General features: G+C 53.2%; 7 protein-coding genes across 7 annotated transcripts; 5 read left to right on the top strand and 2 right to left on the bottom strand.

Annotated features, from left to right (window-relative positions):
- Nucleotides 1–1107: 1107 nt before the first annotated feature.
- Nucleotides 1108–3168, bottom strand: K452DRAFT_290292 (uncharacterized protein). Its single transcript, XM_033540976.1, has one exon. The coding sequence runs from the start codon at nucleotides 2829–2831 to the stop codon at nucleotides 1254–1256; it is 1578 nt and encodes a 525-aa protein (XP_033394908.1). The 5' UTR covers nucleotides 2832–3168; the 3' UTR covers nucleotides 1108–1253.
- Nucleotides 3169–4083: 915 nt separating this feature from the next.
- K452DRAFT_255364 (uncharacterized protein) lies at nucleotides 4084–4664 on the top strand (the record flags this gene model as incomplete). Its single annotated transcript, XM_033538353.1, has 2 exons — nucleotides 4084–4366; nucleotides 4420–4664. Coding segments are annotated over 2 exons (528 nt in total), but the record flags the coding sequence as incomplete, so codon positions are not given.
- A 1653-nt stretch (nucleotides 4665–6317) lies between these two features.
- On the bottom strand, nucleotides 6318–7780 carry K452DRAFT_82330 (uncharacterized protein). Its single transcript, XM_033547192.1, has 3 exons — nucleotides 7456–7780; nucleotides 6651–7405; nucleotides 6318–6602 (listed from the first exon to the last, which is right to left on the bottom strand). The coding sequence occupies exons 2-3, from the start codon at nucleotides 7403–7405 to the stop codon at nucleotides 6452–6454; spliced, it is 906 nt and encodes a 301-aa protein (XP_033394906.1). The 5' UTR covers nucleotides 7456–7780; the 3' UTR covers nucleotides 6318–6451.
- A 3463-nt stretch (nucleotides 7781–11243) lies between these two features.
- Nucleotides 11244–13107, top strand: K452DRAFT_311120 (uncharacterized protein; the record flags this gene model as incomplete). Its single annotated transcript, XM_033543394.1, has 6 exons — nucleotides 11244–11279; nucleotides 11335–11864; nucleotides 11920–12308; nucleotides 12356–12751; nucleotides 12808–12944; nucleotides 12994–13107. 6 exons carry the CDS (start codon nucleotides 11244–11246, stop codon nucleotides 13105–13107), a joined length of 1602 nt encoding a protein of 533 aa, XP_033394905.1.
- Nucleotides 13108–13823: 716 nt separating this feature from the next.
- Nucleotides 13824–14270, top strand: K452DRAFT_200644 (uncharacterized protein; the record flags this gene model as incomplete). The annotated part of the gene is made up of 2 exons (XM_033536032.1): nucleotides 13824–14030; nucleotides 14082–14270. Coding segments are annotated over 2 exons (396 nt in total), but the record flags the coding sequence as incomplete, so codon positions are not given.
- A 702-nt stretch (nucleotides 14271–14972) lies between these two features.
- Nucleotides 14973–15584, top strand: K452DRAFT_300733 (uncharacterized protein; the record flags this gene model as incomplete). The annotated part of the gene is made up of 4 exons (XM_033542364.1): nucleotides 14973–15099; nucleotides 15149–15181; nucleotides 15241–15441; nucleotides 15502–15584. The coding sequence occupies 4 exons, from the start codon at nucleotides 14973–14975 to the stop codon at nucleotides 15582–15584; spliced, it is 444 nt and encodes a 147-aa protein (XP_033394903.1).
- On the top strand, nucleotides 15499–16436 carry K452DRAFT_82293 (uncharacterized protein). Its single transcript, XM_033547191.1, has one exon. The coding sequence runs from the start codon at nucleotides 15902–15904 to the stop codon at nucleotides 16286–16288; it is 387 nt and encodes a 128-aa protein (XP_033394902.1). The 5' UTR covers nucleotides 15499–15901; the 3' UTR covers nucleotides 16289–16436.
- Nucleotides 16437–16778: the final 342 nt, after the last annotated feature.

Here is a 16778-nt window from a genome sequence, read left to right as displayed (position 1 = left end):
ATCTTATAATTTTCCTGTTCTTGAATTGAGTAGCGCAGATGGTTGGCATTGTTGTTTCGGTTGAGAATGCAGCGACAGAGATTTCAAGAGCCTGGACAAGAATCACACGGCACCTACCCGGCATCCCGGAATCTCATCAAACATCGGAAAACCCCATGTCCAAGTAACTCAACTACATTCCTGTTGCGGACATCCGTATTCCATCCGGAAACAACCCCAGTTCCGAACAGCCGTACCGTTTCAACATCATGAAACGAAACGCACGTAGGATATTGTTCCGCCATGTCTCCTCTACATGGGCAGCCCGCTACCACAACACACATAACCGGTGCACTGCTGGGAGCCCTACGACTGCCACGTTGTACGTAGAGGTAGGTAAGAAACAACGGCCAGACTGACAACACCGAACGCCAAACTCTCGCCACTACCCACCTCCAGGGCGCGCACAGTCCCTCACGCTGTGTTGCTACACGCTGTTCGACCAGCGACAACACACGTCTATGATCCTCGGTTCATCAGCCTACCACCTCCCTCTTCAACTGTCTTGAAGATTTCTGTAGGCAAAATAGGAAGGCCATCACGACACTAACGCGGCAACCGCACCCGCATTCGCGCTCCACTCATCCTATCGTCCAAGCTCGCGCCAGGCCCAGAGCCTCCCTAAGCCCCTACGTACGTGGTACGCAGGACCAAGAAAACATACCCTACCCAATCAAACACGCCTGCGTCGCCGCGTGGGGTATCTCGTATCTGCTTCCGTCAGGGGCTCCCGAGCACAAATCAAGCACAGCCTCTCTAGCACTCGCCTCTATGACCATGATGAGCTTGAGCTTATTTTTAGGTTTGAGCTTGAGTCCGTGGCTGGTCTCTAGCGATAACTAGACAGAAGCGCGTGGATTCGGTCGAAGGAGAGGCTTTGGAAGTGTCATAGCTTTCTTCACGCTTACTACATACCTACATGAGACGGACCTGCGGGCCGGTACGGTGTGGGAGTGGGTGGTGGGCACTGGATAGCGTTATTGTGGACTGAGAATTGCCAGCTTTTCCGCAGACTTGGATGTCTGGACGAGTAAATGCATTTGTTCCAGCCTACTGACTGAAGAAGTAGCTTGAAGTTCAATTGTATATATCAAGGTATAACGCTATTCAAAATATGTTAATGACAAATTTCCGTAATCACCCATCTCCTTCCACATAAATCCATTTTAACTATCCATACCAGCGCACCACCACTTACCAACCCTCAGCTCAGCTCACCCCGCCTTTCCAAAACACATACACACGCGCGCGACGCACACTGCTTTTTGCGTCCGAAACGCCTTCCGCCGCTGCTCATCGTTCGCCGCTGCCCCCTGCGCTACCTCCGCTAACTGCATCAAGTCGCGCGCAATGACGATGTCGGCAGCGCGGTAGATTTGGTTCATCCAGCGAACTACGTCTCTAACCTCAAGCTCGAAGTCGGGCGGGTGCTCGTCTTCAGTTTCACCGGTCACGCGGTTGGCATCAGTGACGAGGAAAAGCAGTTTGGCCATACAGACTGCTCGCTGGTCGGCGAACGCTTCGGCATTGACGTTGCAGACGGCGGCACCAAGGGCTAAAAGCTCTGCCTGCAGATGCAGGTGGGCTGATGGCAAAGCAGACCACGCCCACTCGAGCCACTGGACCATATCAGCAAAGAGAGCGGGGTCAACGTCGTTTTGGGTCACGGTATCAGGTTGAGCATTTTCATGCTGTTGGAGAAGGCGTTGTGATGGCGTTTCACACGGAGATGCTTGTCCAGCAGTGATCCCCACTGATGGAGCAGATGACATCCCATACAGATCTTGTTGGGAAGAATGAGCATCCTCAAGTTGATCATCATGGTCGTGAGCCTTGAACCCTCCGGAGAGCGGGCTGGTGGCCTTCCGCTTCCTGCTAGCTTGGGCCGAGGCTGGCATATAAGCCTCAGGAGTCTCTGGAATGACAGACAGCCCATGTTGCGGGCGATCTACCGACGGCTGTTTTGGAGACGACCCCAAGCTGCTAGCAGGAACGAGCACCAAGGGCGACGGAGACGGAGTAACCCGATCATACTGCGGTGGAGGAGATGTCTCGCGGTCGGCGAAATGTAATTTCGTTGGATACTTGTCCCTGGTTTCAGAAGGCATTGCATACTGTTCCCAGACATTGACAGCACCCAATCCTTTGAACAAAGACTTGACGTCGAGCGCGGGTGTGGTAAGATGTATTTTGGACACGTTTTCGCAGACTCGGCAAAGCTCGACGTAGTCGTAGTCGTTGTACTTCAGATAGAGATCAAAAGCTGCAGCCTGCTCGGAAAGCGACCGTAGGTTTTGGAGCAGACGAAGGGGAGTGCCTTGCGGAGGCCTTGACAAACTCCCTTGCGGCATGATGACATAACCACGCTCCTTGAGTCTGAATCCTATCCGAATTATTCGCTTCGACCCATTCTCGACTAACCCGGCTTTTCTCAGCTCCGGCAGCGTTTGTTCAGGAACATCCTCAGTGCGGCTGACGTCGACAAACAAGGCAGGCTGAGAGCCCTTCGAACCTAATGCCTCGACCGGAACAACATAATACATGTGCTTCAGTTTGGAGGATGTCGAAGCGCGCAATTTGATTGGAAGGTGCAGGCTGATAAAGAGTTGGCGGGTTGTCGCGCCGTAACCGATAGCCAATGTGAAATTGGCCGCGCCATTGACGCTGGACAGCGTCCCGAGATATCGACGGTCGCTCGTGGCCGGATCATTCCATTCTGCCAGGACGCGCTCGATGACGAGCCAGTTCAGCGCAGCATCGACAGGCTGCAGTATGGCGTCGGCGAGATCCATGCTAAGAAACGGTTAGTAGGTAGCAGCAGCGGCAAAACAAGCACAAAAAGGAAACCGGTGCCCTCAGCGCCTCTTCTGGCGTGAGATGCCCACCCGCCCAGGCTTTGAAGCGAGAGTAGCCTTGACTCGACTATGTGGAGATGCAGATGCAGCGACACGACGGTAGTCCTCGCACACGAGCCCGCCACACAACTGGGACAGCAGTCACGAAAGGTCGAAGCTCCCCGGGAGCGCCGCCACGCAGTTGGGACAGTCTGGCGCGAGAACGCGTTGTACGAGCAGTCACGATGGAGAGCGATGACAGTGGTGGTGGTGGACCGGTGGGTGGTGATGAACGTGGACGTGAGGTTGCGACGTGAGGAAGGGCGGGCGCGTCGCTGTCGCGCGCCGATTGGCTGAACCATCACGTGACTGTGCCCGGTCCACAACCGAGCTCCGGGACTCCGCACGCTCTGCACGCTCCGCAACAACACCACGTTCTCGAATGACGGTGGGACGCTAAGTCATCTTCTGCTACGTGTTCGGCACGCCCGGTGATGCTCTCTACTTTGCGTTCAACTGGCAGCAGCTTGGCCGGAAAGCGAGGCGGCTCGGAAGCAAGCAATATTGTAGAAACCGGTTTGCCTTTAAGAGGTTGCACAACGTCAACGATAGATTAAGGTTTTTTAAATAGAAGCAAACGGCGGGGCAGGCGTGTGGGGTGACGGGAATGGCTTGAACCTGTGGAGCCTTGGAGCTGCTTTCTCGAACCGACACATCATCCTGGATGCGGAACAATCACATCACTACTCACTGCTTCACTGCTTTCTTTACACCCCCGGCATTCCGCTCTTCACACCCTCGCGTATTTACAACTTGTCTGCCGGTCTTCACACCTTCGCCTATTTACACTTTGTCTGCCGGTTTGATGCATAACCCTACCGTCGTGGCTGCCTCAGATCGTCGACTTGCGACAGGGAACGGCTCGTCTAACATGCGTCAGTACTCCGTAGGGGGTGGGAGTATACGAGCTCGTATACTACCTGGACGCATGAAGATCCGTTCGCTATCTGGCCAGCTATAGAACGCTATGACGTTGTCGCCCAAAACGTCCGAGTCTATGGTAGCTAAGATGCCACTGCAAGGGCAAGCAGCTATATAACAGAGCCAGCACCTCGCCTTTCTTCTCATCATCACCAATTCTCACATCTACAACAACAATAACAACAACAACTCTTCCGACTCCTCTTCGATCACCACTCCAACGTTCAAAATGCAGTTCAAGACTCTTGCTCTCGCCGCCGCCACCGCTGGTGCTGCCGCCGCTGCCGATGCCGCCCCCAAGTACTTCGGCTTGGTCGCCATCCAATCTGGCTCTGAGGTCCAGAACCTGAGCTTCCAGGCCGCCCAGGAAAGCCTTTTCATCGGCAAGAAGGACCAGGGCGCCACGTGCGACAAGGACACCAACTTCGCTACCTTCTACCTTGACAACGGTGGTCTCTACCTTTACCGCCAGTCTGCCACTCCCCAGCAGGTATACGTCGACCGAGGCAAGGGTAAGTCTATCTACAATTTCTCTTCTTCCTCAGGTCCTAACATTACCCACAAGGCCAGGGCGTAGTTCAGTACACTACCGGTGCTCAGCCTACCTCCAAGAACGGCGAGAAGACCGGCTTCTCTATTGCCGAAGGCAAGCTCCAATTTGACGGCACCGGCTTCCAGGCCTGCAAAGCCGGTGACGACGGATACGTCCTCTGGCTCGACATCGTCCACCCTGCTCCCGGCTACGAGGACTGCACTAGCATCGATGCCCACGTCCAGGAAACCACTGAGCCCATCTCTTGCCTCTACACCCAGCAGGGCCAGTAAATACGCTGCAAGTGCAGCAAAGGTGCTGAATGTCTGGTCTACCAGGACGTTTAAAAAAGGAACGATTAATTGTAATTAGCTATGAGTGACGCAATGAAACCACTATCGCACCTTAATATTTAAAAGTCGCTCTTTATTTGATATGTGAAGTTGAAGGAGTTGTGCCTTGCAAGTTTGGATTTCCGCTCTTAAAAACGTCTGGGAATAAGTCCAACGTAGTCAAAGGGATCACCAGGAATGAGAAGCTTATTAGCCAAGTACGAGGCATGCATGCCAATCCGTCGCGCAAGAGCTGATCCTGTGCATTGTTTCACAAGCTCCGCCGGGAGAGACGATATACGACCAGGAAGATGATTGTGTCAGGAGAAATCTTATAGTCCCATACTATAGGATGTGCTACAGGGTAAGATAAGCCCCACAAAAGTCTAGAATTTTGTCCCAATACTTAGTACATCCTTGACGTAGCAACACAACTTTGGAGCCCGCATTATATACAATAATGTGTCATGATCGAATTGTCTTGTTTGTATCCGCTTTTTTTCATGACTGAAATGTCTAGACCTTAGCGGAACATTTGCTGCATGACGCCAGATAATAGTTGTGCTGCATTGAAAGGCTGGGACGAAATTCGTGCTTAGGGGTTATAATCATTTTGGAGGTGTGGCTCATGGCTTGTATCGCCAGAAGATGGTCAATAATATTATCCTCTTCTCAACCACATGTTCATGTTTTCGCAGCGGGCCGTCTGAAGGCCCTGGGCGGAATTTATTCACATACTTCGATGAGGAAGTGGATTGACTTCGTACGAGAAGACAACTCTGAAGATTCACTGACGGTTTGGTGCTCAGCGCTTCTTCATAAGTTATAGTTTTTGAATATACAAGACAAATTTGCGTGACAAACCAAAGAACTGCTGTACTTTGAAAGGTTCCAAAGCTGAAGTTTCCAAGCCTGGTAGCTGGAATAGCCAGTCGGTGAGCTGCCCGATCTGTCCTAGACGAGGTCTGCACGAAGGGTCCGGGGGGTGATTGGACCTCACTATATCCAGTTGAAACAGCTCATGAGGATTCCATAGTAGATCTTTATATGCTAAGGTCCATATATAGCGACATTTGCGGCCCTCTCAAATGCCGTTAGGTAAGCGTTGTTGTGGAGAAGGCTTCTTTTTCGGCTCGTGCTATGTCGGCGGCGGTGAACATGTTTCGAAATTGTTGCCCGTGCTAGGACAGAGGTGTTGGGTGTCAGCATTCGTTAGGATTAAGAACCTCGACGAACTTCATTAGGTTATCCTTTGCGAATTCCAAGTGTCCTTGTCTAGATGTGGAAGCTTACACGATAACAGACTTCTTGGGCACTGAAAGCAGAAGGTGTTTATAGGTGTACTGGAACTCCTTCGCGGCCCAAATGCATTTTACACTATTGCAAGCCCTTCTCCTCTGGTAAAGCCGTGCGCTCTGTCTCCCTGTTTGTACTCGGATCGTTGTCAAGAATCCGCCTGTCTTCATAAGGCTCTCCAATGCTCGAACCCACTGTATCAGATCCCTTCCCCGGCAAACATTCCAATGCTATTTCGATCATATGAAAGCCAATATGCCGTAAAAACTCCTGATGTTGCTCGAGATCATTAGATTTACAAAATGGGCAACTACTAGAGTTGGTTTCCGGGGGCATATTTTCTTGCCATAGTTCGGCTAGGTTTGCACAGCTCGAGTCTTTGACAATGTCGTGAACATCGCGGAAATGCTTCTTAGCCAGTGCGGCTGTGTCGAATGTCAGGTCACAGCCGAGTTTGCACGGCCATGTCTTGACCATGCAATGGTTTGTAGCATGGTTTCGAAACTCCGTGAAGGAAGAGAAAGTTGGAGGATTCTCTCTGCAGACTTGTGACAGACGTAAGGCCGGATATCTCTGATTACGTGGAGTCTGCAATACGATCAGCGTTTGGACTTTGTCTAAGACGTGGTTCCATACTTCCACTCTTGGTCGTTTGAAACTTTGATGTCCTTTTGACATATGTTGCAAACAACCCTGCTTCCATCACGTTTTGTATCCGGATTCGCGGGGAATTCTTCCGGAAAGTTAAGCTCTTCGTCATCAACATCGCTTGCAAGCTCTTTTTGACATTGAAAGCCTTGTTCGTCGCTTTCAGTTAATATGTACCATCTCGCGGCAAACTTGATGATTCGTGCTTGCTGTTTTTGAAATAAAAGAAAAATGAGTTCGCTTGGAACATCGGGAAATTTTTCGAAGACATCGTTTATTTCTGTTCTTTTAGGGATGCCAATTCTTGGTGTTCTGCTCGGCTTTTCCGGAGCTCGAAGATGTTGAAGTGATGGTACGAGATCGTATAAATAGTCGACTGTGAATTCAAACCCGATAAGGTCCTCTTCCGTTTCTCTTTCATCGACGAGAACCGGTACCTTTTTCTCGAAGCACTGCTGTTGAATTGTTGAAGGTCCGAGATCAACGATTTGTGTTAGTAGTTCCTTATCATACGCCAAATCTGTGCAGTCGGGCCAGGCCCGCAAAACTTCGAGGAGATTGCATCTCAAGTCCTCAAGGATCATGACCCTGGCACGATCTCTCTTGTACTGTAGTACTTTCTGAACACTCCGATCTTGGAAATAATTGAGGTTTTGGTCTGGAAGCAGGGGAAAGTTTGGATCATTGGATGGTGCAGCGGCCACATCTATGCGTTCAATTCTAGATGTGATAACTAAAAACATCTGGTGCATCAGCATCTTGGCAATACTGGAGACTAAAAGACCTCTCTTACATATGTTCAGGACGAACTGGCCAAGGCTGATAAGCAATGATGCTATTGCGTGGCTGAGCTCGGGCTCATGTTCGAAAAGATTGTCGAGAACCCCTCCTGAACTCCCATAATCAGAAGCCCAAAGGACAAAACGTTGGGCGTTTCGATGATATGTGTCCTTTGTGCCACCATCCTGAAAGTGCAGCTCAAATGTTTCGATAGCATTCTTGATCGCTCTTGAGATACCACTCGTAGACCGGGCTGCAACGCGGAATTCGGCCATGTGGAAATTTTTAAAAGGAATTCAGCAACACTCAACGTTAAGTCGAGCAAATGCTTGCAGCGATTTTCGGCTTGACCCCGCTTCAGCTGTAGCTCCCGGTGCTGATAAGTAAGCGCCGGATGCATCTTCAGCCTTGCGATGACCACCCTTGCGAGACCTCTGCACTTCCACCGCCATGTCCGGAATCGAGGTTGCTGGGCTTGTCTTGGGCGTCATACCCATTGCATTGAAGTCCTACAGCGAGCTTAGCACTTTTTTCAAGAACTACCGACAGTTTGGGGTGCAGAGCATCAAAATCCGTCTGAAATTCGCCAATCAAGCCGACATCTTCAAATTTTCTGTCAGAAGATTGTTCGTGCCATAGGTTAACAGCGAAACCGTGAGCGCCATGCTCAATGATCCACTACATCAGGAGTGGTCCGACGAGAATACCAAACGGATGCTGGGCAACGCTCTCGACAGTGACTTGAATCTGTGTGACGCCGTGAAGAGGAACATTATGGTGATACGACGGACTTTGGACGATATTTTGACTGCCATGCGAGCTTTTGGTCTGGATACCGTAAGCGCTGCTCAAGCCAAAGAATTACCACAGATTATCTGGTGCTAATTTTAGCAATGCCTCCCTACATAGGATGCACCCCAGAGCCATTTCAAATCGCGAAATGATGTTATACCACTTGCGAAATGGGCTTTACATGGTAAAAGCAGGGTGGAAGCTCTTCTCGACGAGACTAAGGCGGCAAACCAAGATCTGGAAGGCTTCGTACAGGCAATTGTTCGCGAACGAAAGTACGCGCAGAAGCTGCCACATCTGCCTGGGCCGCCGATTGAAGATGCAAAGGATATAAGAGATGGCTATTCCCAGATTTACACCGCACTGTCAACGACATGGGCGAAATGCAGCTGCACGGGACATGATGTGGAGCTAGCCTTGCAGTATGGAAAAACTGAAGAATCAGCAGCGAGCTTGAGAAAAACTTCTCGGGAGTGCAATGTAGTTTTCCACGCCGGGCCGCTTTCAAGTTGTTGGTACGCGTCCCTCAAACCTGGACACCAAGAGCAGTCAGTGCAGTTGAATGGAAACACCCCGTCTACTGGCAATCTTCGACAAAGTAAAGATGGCATCTGCTCCAGCTTACAGGCTTTTGGTTGGTCAGCAAAAATGGTACAGGAATGTAACCGACGTTTTCCAGATCACCGCCTGTACCCATCTGGTCCATACGGAGTCCATATCTCCAGCTGCGAAAGTCATTTCGAAGAAATCTCCTTGTCGTTAGCGCAGGTCTTGGTAGACAGTAGCGCCGACAGTCATTTTACAAGGCTCCTCAGATATCCTTACCAGAGTCTGAGGCTTGCTTACGTCCTGTCATTGTCTCTTCTTCGTCTGTGCAGTTCTCCATGGCTGGAAGAACAACAACAGTGGGCAAGCGAACACATCCGTTTTGTGGACACCAAGATCTCTGGTGCTGAGCATGCATCGACTCCCTACTTAACAGCTAGCCATCGAAAACCTGGAGCAACATTCCAGACAGGTGCCAATACGAGTGTATCCAGCTGCGTTCGGAACTACCAAATCTACTCCTTAGGCGTCCTTATGCTCGAGCTTGCGGGTTGCAAGCCATCAACTTCCACCTCGCCATTGCGGGATGTCCATGGCGAAGAATTCGCCGAATTCATCGAGGTGCTCCAGCTCGACAAACAAAACGAAGCGAGCAGGGCGCTCGGGCAGCGGTATGGAAAGATAGTGTCTCGGTGTATCAGGTGCGACTTTGGCGTCGATGAGCAAGACTTGAAACAAGTTTCGTTGCAAGGAGCGTTTTACCAGCTTGTAGTCTGCGAGCTTGAAAACTGTCTGAAGGACCTTTCGTGTGTCTCTGGAGCATAAATAGTGCATATAAGGAAACAGTTTTGAGTAATCGAATACCAGAACTCGTTCCACTGCAACTTTCTAAGAAGAGCTCAGCGTAAATCCGCAAGGCAGTCAGTCAGTCACTGCCAGCGCTGAACCGACATAAGCATGACCTGGCATACTCAACCAAAGAACTGTAGGAACAGAGTGAGAGATGTGTTGCCTCCACGAAAGCCCAGCTCCGCAAAGCCCAACACGAGTGGCACGACCTCAGGAAACTAAACGCCCCAAAGCCGTGTTTAGCCTGTCCAGCGCAGAGCGGGAGCACACAGAAGCGCCAAGGCACCCGCCAGCCAGGCGGCGGCGCGGCGCAGGGATCGGGCAGATGCTCAAAAGGGCAACAAGCTCGAGCAAAGCAGGTCAGCAGCAACGAGAGCAGACAAGGCTCGTGAGGCGAAAGAAATCGATGAGTGATAGGCAGCCATAGATCTCTGTTGGCGCTGCTGAGGGGTATGCTGATCGTGTGGCACAGTAGAATCCAGGGTGAGAGTCGCGAGCATGAACAAGTCGTCGTGACGGTGGCGTGAGCGCGTTTACCCGTGCTTCATTTCACGATACGCGAGGTGGGTTGCTCCCCAGGTCGAGATCCAACGAGCGGAAGCTGCCGAGGAAACGTGCTGTTTTCGCCGCGGAAACGAGTCGAGCTGCTTTGACTATTGTCAGGTGGACACGTTTTCTTCGAAACCTCTCGGAGACTCCACAATACAATGGGTTGCGAAGAGGCGTGTCGCGTGTGCTCGACTTCCACCAGCGCCACAAGAGAGAAAAGAGGATTTCAGTCCGGAGAACTGGACCCACGCCGCAGCCTCAACGTGGCGGAAAAACATTCTTGGAGGAGAGAGGCTCCTGGCATGAGGTTGAATGCTCTTGGGGGGCTTAAGCCACTGTGACCTATCGTTGATAATCCGCCGGAGGACCTGATCTGGCGTGCCTGGCAGAATCATGTGCTGCAAAGATCTCCCGCCCAGGGCGTTCCAGAAAGCCAAAGTGTCGTCGAGGGCGAATCAGGCGGGCAGATGGCAACCGTTGGCCAGCCCAAAGGGGATGGGCAAGACTGCCCAATAAATCCTTCGACCTGACGATTGTGCGGCGCGCAAGAAGGGATTGTGTGAAAGGCTGAGGCGGCGGAAAAGCTGGCCGCAATGCCGGGCTCCAGCCATCTGACACGAGAAAGGCAGCGGCGCGCACGGGCCACGGCATTATAGTCGGACTGGGGTTCTCCGCGTCCCCCACTGCAGCGAGCATGCAGGGAACGGCCCAGACAACGCTAAGCTGATCGTCTGGGGTAGCGGAGAGGTTTCGCAAATGCGGCGCAAGCACAAGCGCGGGACATGCGCCGCAGCCTCGACCAATCGCCGCCGCCTCTCGCCTCGCCATCCTCGCTGCAGACCATCCCTAATCACACCTGGCACGAGTCTTTTCGTCGGCAGAACGTGGCTGCAGGGAAGGCCATATTGGAGCCGGAGCTGGGCCCCTCCAAGCATACGGCGCAGCGGAGGGTGTGCGTCCGCCGGGGCGTCTGGTGGCAATGGAAGTCTTCGTGCTGGTGTTATATAAACCTGCGGGAGCAGCCCCACCCACTGCCCCGCAAGTTACTCCAGCCAAACTTCCATTATGGAGAAAGACAACGTCCTACAACGCGAAGAATCGGTAAGACTTACCCCGCCTCTGCAATGTCGTGATAGACTGCTGACGAGCGCGATAGCTCAATGCCACCAAGGAGGTCAAAGTGATCTCTGGAACGGCGGCATTCCAGGAGGCTCTACTCAAAGAGCCTCCTAAGCCGTGGGCAATCCGGTCTCTGTGCCTCTACCTGGCCTGCATCGTCTGTTTCCTGTGTTCGACTGCCAACGGTTTCGACGGCTCGTTGATGAATTCGTACCTGCAAACGGAGGACTTCAAGCACTTCTTCCACATCGAGAACGTGGGGCTATGGTCCGGTATCGTGGCCAACATGTACACCATTGGCGGCGTGGTTGCTCTGCCTTTCGTCGGGCCTGCGCTCGACCAGTTCGGTCGGAGGGGAGGCATGTTCACGGGAGCCACCCTCATCATCATCGGCACGATCATCCAGGCCATGACCGTCAACAACGCGAGTCGGGGTCAATTCATGGGTGGTCGGTTCGTTCTTGGATTTGGCGTCAGTTTCGTGAGCGCCGGAGGCCCGATCTTGGTCATGGAAATGGCGCACCCCGCCCATCGTGGCATCATGACGGCGTGGTACAACACCTTCTGGTAAGTCGGTGTGTCTTTCTGCATGGATGAAGTGGCGCCGCTAAGCTCGACGCAGGTTTACCGGGTCCATCCTTGCCAGCGGCGCAGCTCGTGGTACCATGAACCTGCGCGGCCACAACAGCTGGCTCATCATAACGTGGCTTCAGCTGCTTTTCTCGGGCATTGTTTTCATTTTCGCGTGGATCCTCCCCGAATCGCCCCGATGGCTGTACACGCGCGGCAAGCGTGACAAGTGCCGAAACATGTTGACGTACTGGCACGGCCATGGCAACGCCAACAGTGTCTGGGTGACTCTGCAGCTACAGGAGTACGAAGAATACCTTGAGATGAACGGTGCCGACAAGCGTTGGTGGGATTACCGTGCGCTGTTCCGCGACAGGCCTTCTATCTACCGTGTTTGCTGCAACTTGGTTGTCGTGGTTTTTGGACAGTGGGCTGGAAATGGTAGGCCGACCCTGCACCTTTACTTTTTTCATTACTGATCTCTGCAGCTGTTCTGTCGTACTACCTCGGTGGCGCTCTCGAGACGGCCGGATACACAAAAGAGGTTGAGCAGAAGAACATCAACCTGATTCTCAACTGCGTCCAGTTTGTGTCCGCTTTGGTTGGTGCGCGCACAGTCGATTTCTTTGGGCGCCGTCCTCTGCTTCTCTTCGCAAACATCGGAATGGCCATCTGCTGGGTCTGCATAACAGCTTCGACAGCCATCCTGGCCGGCGACAAAACCAACACCAATGCCGGACAAGCTGCTATCGCGTTTATCTTCCTTTTCAACATCATCTTCGCCTTCGGTTTCACGCCTCTTCAACAACTCCTGCCTGTCGAGGTTCTTTCTTTCGAGCAGCGCGCCAAAGGCATGGCCCTGTCTTCATTCGTGATGAACCTGGGTAAGTTCATGGCTTCGCGTTTTTGCCGTCTCCTATGCGCCGCTGACCCTGCGTAGCCATGCTTTTGAATAACTACGCCTGGCCCGTCTCCCTGAAGAAGATCCATTGGAAGACCTACATCATCTTCGCAGTCTGGGATGTGTTCCAAACAATCGTTATTTACTTCCTCATCCCTGAGACAAAGAACCGGACTGTAAGTTTACTGTCACTGAATTCCAAGCGCAGCTCTAACGCATATATAGCTCGAGGAACTCGACGACATCTTCCACGCTCCTAATCCCGTCAAGGCGTCCCTGGAGAAGAAGAAAATCGCGCTGGACGAGGGCAACGGTGTTGTGGAGGTTGAGAATGCGTAGTTCGAAGCAGAGCCATGGTAAACGAGAATGAGGCTTGCCTAATGTTTGCAAGAAACCCCTTTCGTAGAGTGAATATTGAATGATAATGAAATGATCAACTATCGGCACGTACCTCGTGAGTTTGATGTGACAATTGGAATCCCTGCGGCATGTTCAGTTACCACAAGACAAGGGACCTGCAGCAGCCCCAAGGTTACGAGCAAGGATCCCTTTGCTCATATTTAAGGACCGTAAGGACAAGGAACCCTTATATTCAATAACGGCGGTAAAAGGCCTCTCGAAATTTATTGAAGGCACTCCGTTTAGGCGGAGCCTTATCCTTGTCGGAGACGGGAAAGCATGAAACATGCGGGGGTGAAGACCGCGAACCCAGCCAGTTCTGGACACCATAGTGGAGGGTATAAGATCAGACGGATCGGCTCGTGCAAGCCGAGGACGAGACTGCATTTAATATGAGTCGGGATGAAGGAGCGGTGGAACAAAGAGTTACGACAACGGAGCGTCAAGGTTGCGTTGCGTCTTTTTTCCCAGCTGGCAGGACGTCATGAAGCTCCATGCCCTGGCCAAATATGACTCGCGACACTCTCTCCGCACACCCACGACCCGACACACGCCTGGCGATGAGGGGCATAGGTAGATGCTCCACCGAAGCTGTTCCCTGACAGGATCTTAGGGAAATGGCAGACGCCGATTCCGAGACTTCGGCCTATTTCCGCCTGCTCGATCTCCCCGCGGAGCTTCGCATGCGAGTCTACGAATGCGCCTTGACAGCGCCAGACAACGCAATCCGGATCTACTACTCGTTCCACTCGAACCGGCACCCGCATAACCTGGGGCTGAGCCTCCTGCGAACATGCCGCCAGATCCACCAAGAAGCACATGATGTCCTATACCAAGCGAACACGGTCCTGGTGCACGCCGATGTAGTGCTCACGCCGGCCGCCATGACGAGCGCTCGCTGACCCGTAGAATAGTGCTATAGGTCGGCGTCTCCGGCCATAGGCTCCTTGCAGCTGCCTCCGTATGCTCTGGCGCGCCTGCGCAGCGTGTTCGTCGTGCTGGACACGAGCATCTCCGTGGACTTCGACTACACTCAGACGGATTTTCGGCCGTTCCAAGGGATGGTGCGGCTGCAGAGGCTACGTATGGCTGTCGTTGAGCGGCCGCATTGGGCGGCGACTGTAGGCAAATGGACGAATCTCTTGTCGTACGTGCTCGAGCGGATTCCAGGAGAGTGCAAGCTCGAGTATGGCAGCTCTACGGACGCGGAGAAGGCGTACACGAAGCGGTTCTGCTGTGCTTATCATGATACGGTAGCTATTGCTGAAGTCGAAGGTGACGTCTTAATGAGGGCGGCGGGCTACAGTCAGTGCGAGCAAGGTTGTAAATCTGGAAGTACGGTTGACTGGAGAGAGCAGGGAGACCTCGGCATGGAAGAGATTCGGACATGGTGAGATAATGGGTGGTACCTATGTACATATCAGCCGGTACCACGGAGCTTTTTATATTGCCACGGCTTGCTTTCCACGTGGACAAGCACGTTGAGGATCGTGGTACTGCGGGAGGCGCCGAAGACGATGGATGTTGGTCCGCGCGCCGCTCGCGAGCTTGGGCGAAGATCCTGACAAGACGAGACGGAGCCGAGCGAGCCTACGTCAACCGCAGCGATATCCAAGAGCACGGCCAACCAGGCGCGCATCTCAATCAAGTTTACATATCAAATGGGAGCGCTCGTATCAGGTCGACAGGGCTGCCCCGCGCCTACATAAAGATGTCATCAGCGGGCTTTTTTTCCGCAGACAGCCAGCCCGAACGATTCACTGAAACCACGCCGGAGACTTACCACGGCAGTAGCGCTGATCAACATGTCTGGAGCTACCATATACTACGAGCCCACCGTCTGCAACTGCGATGGTACCGACTACTCACAGAGCGACATCAACGTCGCAGCCTCCGAGGCGCTGAGGATGGCAAAGGCGGGAAAGACCTTGGGTACTTTGAACGAGCAACGAAAAGTAGATAGGGCGCTGACAGAAGAAAGGAGATGAAAAGTTCCCTCACGCATGGAATGACTGTATGGGCTCCTCCAGGCACGAGATCACTTAATGCCCCGCGCTGACGCTTCCCCACCAGACGAACACTTCAACTTCCAGCACGCCGAAGCGCCGTACCTGGAGTACCCCATCCTGCAAGGCGGCAAGCCGTACGACGGCGGCCACGCCGGCAACGACCGAGTGATCCTGGGGAGCATCGCGGCCGACTTCAGCAGTGCCGTGTACTGCTCCGTGACGACCCAGAACGGGCAGAGCGCGAACGGCTTTGCGGCGTGCAAGGGTACGTGCATGCACTGTCCTCGAAAAAGCCGTTATTGTACCTATGTGCTGACGGGGCCAGACGACTCGATGAACCCGCGCGGAAAGGGCACGCTTCCTCTCGGCAAGGAGGGGCGGAAGCTGTTGACGAGGATTGACCTCTAGTGGAAGGGCGGCCCAGTGGAAGAGATAGGTAGGAAGTAACTGAGCCCCGTAAGCCGATGGACTGCCTCGCAGCGCTTCTCCGAATCCAATTGGAAGTTTGGTAAACTTACTGAGATTGCAAGCTGGTGCTCAGTCTGTGCAGACATGCGCTTCAATCCATTGGGGTGAGGCAGACTAGGAAGACGCGCCCCAGGCTTACCTTGGAGACCTCGGGGACATGCCATTTCTTTCTTATTTCTTTCCCATGACAGAAGGGCAGGCGCAGCAGATGAGTCAGCTCCTCACTAGCGCGCTTTTCGTTTGTTGTCGCCCTTTATATGGAAACTCACCTGCCCCTCCGACTTCCAACTTTCTTCCTTCTCCAGCACCTCTCGTCCAGCGCTGCCCACTGTGCCACAATGGGCTTTGCTTCCTGTTCGCCCGCCCACGAGCTTCCATCGCTTACCCAGCTGCCGCGCAACCCCGCGCTCGTCGTCGAGCCCTCACTTCACCGCGAAGCTCCCGTCTGCCAGAAAGTAAGTCACTCTCACCGCATCCCTACCCACCCTTCCCCGGCGATGATTAGCCTGGCAGGCCCGCATTCCTGCCAAGCACATACATTTGAACTGAGACGAACACCGCTCCTGGACTGCGCTGCCCCCCGCAGGCTCGACAGGCCTGCGGTTCCCTCGCGCAAGAAGCGTGCAAGAAGCCCGGCCGACTGAGCTGGCGGCGTGCGGTCTCTCCGTGGACGCGGGTTTTGTCGTTGATCGTTTAAAGAGAGCTATGAGCCGCTTGCTGTCTTGTCCTACCCACTGTCACTTTCGCATTTGAAGCTCACTGGTTTTGGACTGAGACTGACGGTTTTTTTTAGGCAGGTTGATTTGCTACCTACCTACGCCTTTGCTATGACATGCGCGCGCGCCCTGTTTGATGATTGCAGACCGCCGCTCCCCTTGCCAGGTTGCGCTCTAACAGCTCGCACTTTGACAGCTTCCTTGTCCTGCCCGCCCCACCCACATTCCCACTTCACACCTTCACATGCCCACCCCCACAGCCAGACAGCTTGTCTCCCACCTTCCCCATGCACGATTTCTCGGATTGAGAGATGGCAGATCTCGGGCAGGAAGGCTTCGTGGCGATGATGACAAAACCAAATAAAAACAGATACTTCTGAGACGCAGCGCCCCCGAGGGCCATGTCCTCCCTGGTTCG

The sequence above is a fragment of the Aplosporella prunicola genome (genome assembly GCF_010093885.1).
Source record: "Aplosporella prunicola CBS 121167 unplaced genomic scaffold K452scaffold_21, whole genome shotgun sequence".
In the NCBI taxonomy this organism is placed as follows: domain Eukaryota; kingdom Fungi; phylum Ascomycota; class Dothideomycetes; order Botryosphaeriales; family Aplosporellaceae; genus Aplosporella; species Aplosporella prunicola.
This window is presented reverse-complemented; position numbering and strand designations above follow the sequence as displayed.

What these genes read in the sequence shown, in the direction of transcription:
- K452DRAFT_290292 (XM_033540976.1), bottom strand. Translation starts at nt 2,831, where the DNA reads ATGGATCTCGCCGACGCCATACTGCAGCCTGTCGATGCTGCGCTGAAC.
- K452DRAFT_82293 (XM_033547191.1), top strand. Translation starts at nt 15,902, where the DNA reads ATGGAAACTCACCTGCCCCTCCGACTTCCAACTTTCTTCCTTCTCCAG.
- K452DRAFT_82330 (XM_033547192.1), bottom strand. Translation starts at nt 7,405, where the DNA reads ATGTTTTTAGTTATCACATCTAGAATTGAACGCATAGATGTGGCCGCT. An exon ending in TCAAACGACCAAGAGTGGAA is followed by an intron (nt 6,603 to 6,650) that starts GTATGGAACCAC and finishes ATCGTATTGCAG; the next exon opens with ACTCCACGTAATCAGAGATA.